This window comes from Syzygium oleosum, unplaced genomic scaffold (genome assembly GCF_021117445.2).
Source record: "Syzygium oleosum isolate NSW1041296 unplaced genomic scaffold, Sole_v2.1 Sole_v2.36, whole genome shotgun sequence".
NCBI classification, from domain to species: Eukaryota; Viridiplantae; Streptophyta; class Magnoliopsida; order Myrtales; family Myrtaceae; genus Syzygium; species Syzygium oleosum.
The window spans coordinates 2,661,068-2,663,774 of record NW_026607520.1 but is presented as its reverse complement, the minus strand read 5'-3'; the positions used below and the strand labels follow the sequence as shown (position 1 = coordinate 2,663,774).

The window sequence follows — 2,707 nt, the reverse complement described above, 5'->3', positions numbered from 1 at the left end:
TTCATATTTTATCACGTCCATTGTTTGTTATTTTGCGACATATCAATATAAATGAATCTAAAAATGCACAAACGAATATTGTAAAAATCTCTCATAATTCACTGCCAAATCTAGTAAGAGAATAAAACTATGACCATTCACTTTTGTGATTACGAAAAGTATAGTATTTGGACTCCTTCGCTACTTTTGTGAAACTTCGACATGAACCCAATTATAGAGGAGTTTCGAGAATTAGAAAGATTCTTTTCAAATTTGAATTTGTTTCTTAAAATCTAGGTTATTCAACCTCATTTTTACTTACTCATTTTTTTTGTATTTTTCCATCTCTTTTTTTTATTTTTTTATTCCCTTCCATCAGTCCTTTCTAAAAATTTTATCGATTTATAAACTATACTATTATACCTAAAATATGTAATAATATAGATATTAATTATATTATTATAAAGTAGAAAAAAATTCAATTATATAAATAATATAGGAATATATAAAAACGAAAATTATTTTTTTGTTATTCTAAATTATCTTTTCAATATTATAACTAAAATATTTTTTTATATTTAAATATTAATTTATTTTTATTATTTAAAAATTTTGTTTCGAAAAAATAGCTTTTATACCATAATCATAAAAAATCCTATCCACCTTTATCCTACCTCCCCCCTAGGATAATTTTATCCAGGCTATATCCCCCTTATATCCGACTTTATCTTGTCTTGAGCATGAACTAAACACAAGATAGGATTTATCCTAGCTACCAAATACAACATTGGAGGATATTTTTTCTTATTGGGGAAGGCATAGATACAAGGGGAAAATGGGGGGACAAAGCGTGCGAGTCTCAACACGTTAAAATAATGTATGTATTCGTGGAGCCCAGCCCAACTGAAGAGGACAGGCCGCAAAAGCCCTTGTTCGGAGCTTCGGCTCCTTTTATGTGGTGAGGAGACCTCCAAACGTGAGGCCAATTGTGTACACGTGGCAACCGACGATTGGGCTCAAGTACCCAATATTTCCTCCCCACTTGATTTCCCACCTACAGATTTTTATGTATGTGCTCCGGTGGCCCATCGTGTACAGAGTAGAATTTGCGGTCCTGCTTGCACCGTTACTAGTTGCCTTAATGGTGTTGTTATGCTAGCCAAGTCCCATAATTAATGAAAAAATATAATCAATAATTCTCAAATCAAAATTCAGAAAGAAGGATAAAGCAAAGAAAACGGTAATTCATGTTGAGATTAGATCTCCAAAAAAATGCAAAGCACAACTATAAGAAATTATTTAAAGCATACATAATCAATCAAGAAGAGAGATGACATCTTTCTCCCTTCACCCACTAGCTTCTTGAATTGCACTTTCAATCTTCTTGGCCATTGATTGAAGGAAAAAATCAATGTAAGAACACAATTCTTGGAGCCCCCAACCCTCAACTGGATCAGACACGACTGACGACTCAATCATGCACCCACCCATCTTACCATCCCCATCTTTCATGGGCATCACTCTAATTGTTGCAACATAATTCTTGAACCCATCATTGTTGTCCAACACCTCATAGCTGAAGCACTTCTCGCTGGGATCCATCATGAGGAGCCTCTCGTTGGCCCACTTGAGCTTCAACAGGTCGGAATCGTTGCCGAACGTGGTGGAGGTGCAGTACCGGACAAGGCCAAGCTGGGCCGGGATGCCCTCGACTCGGTGGCAAGTGTCGACAAGGGGAAGCAACTTGTGGAGATTGCAAAAATCCTCCAAGAATGGCCACACTTGGTCTGGGGTTGGCCCTTTCAGCTCAGCACTGGCCTTTCCTTCCCATCTTGACCGTGTTTCTTCAGCCATTGTGCGTGGGAGGGAGGGAGAGTCGTTGGGGTTATGGCAAAGATGGAGACATCTATTAGATGAAGCTCAAACATGTGGTAGCTAGATTCCCTTTCTCTTGGTATACAATATAACTAGAAACTTTTGTTTTTTTTTATTTAATTATATTTTATATCACACGGCGTAAGATGGTTAAAGTGAGACTAGATTCTTGATCGATCATTTTTAGACTTTGACTGTATACAAATACATGTCAATAACTAAATAAGCGAACGCTTATTTGCAGCCTGATATTTGTTGTCACTTAAATTTAGTTGGCAAATCAAGCATATGTTTTACTAAAAAAAAATAAACAATAGTAAAATAGAACAAAAAATATATAATAAAAATAAACAGATAGATAAATAAAGGGAGGATAAGAAATAATGAGCCCCTCGGCCCAGAAGCTTTAGTCAAGCCCAATAGAAATAAGGTCAATTGAGGCCCAAAAGCCCAAAGTCCACGAAACGAAATAAAAAGCCCAGCCATACTTTCCTCCTCTCTCTTTTCTCCTTCTTCTTTGAGCTTTTTTTTTTTTGGTCAAAGTCTTTGAGTTTTTTTTTTTTTTGGCTAGGAGTCTTTGAGCTTTAAGTTGCCCATTCTTTAGTCTTATTTGAGACAATGTCTACTCTAAGAATTTTTTTTGAATGAAAGATCCCAATTCAAGGTCCTATGTGAAATTTTTGCTTATGTTAATCGATGAAGTCGGCTTTAAGAGGAAATTAATGAAGAAATTGAGCTTGAAGATGAAACCAAATGCTGAACTTTGAGTCTTTGAGATATCACTAGCAGTCGACATGGCCCATACACAACACCCCACTTTATAATCGTATTGAAATATTTTATAATCAAATGA

The 2,707-nt window shown here is 35.6% G+C and overlaps 1 protein-coding gene across 1 annotated transcript; it reads right to left on the bottom strand.

The window, feature by feature from the left end:
* Positions 1 to 1,277: 1,277 nt before the first annotated feature.
* LOC115692863 (lachrymatory-factor synthase-like) lies at positions 1,278 to 1,833 on the bottom strand. Its single transcript, XM_030619825.2, has one exon. The coding sequence runs from the start codon at positions 1,831 to 1,833 to the stop codon at positions 1,327 to 1,329; it is 507 nt and encodes a 168-aa protein (XP_030475685.2). The 3' UTR covers positions 1,278 to 1,326.
* Positions 1,834 to 2,707: the final 874 nt, after the last annotated feature.

What these genes read in the sequence shown, in the direction of transcription:
- LOC115692863 (XM_030619825.2), bottom strand. Translation starts at nt 1,833, where the DNA reads ATGGCTGAAGAAACACGGTCAAGATGGGAAGGAAAGGCCAGTGCTGAG.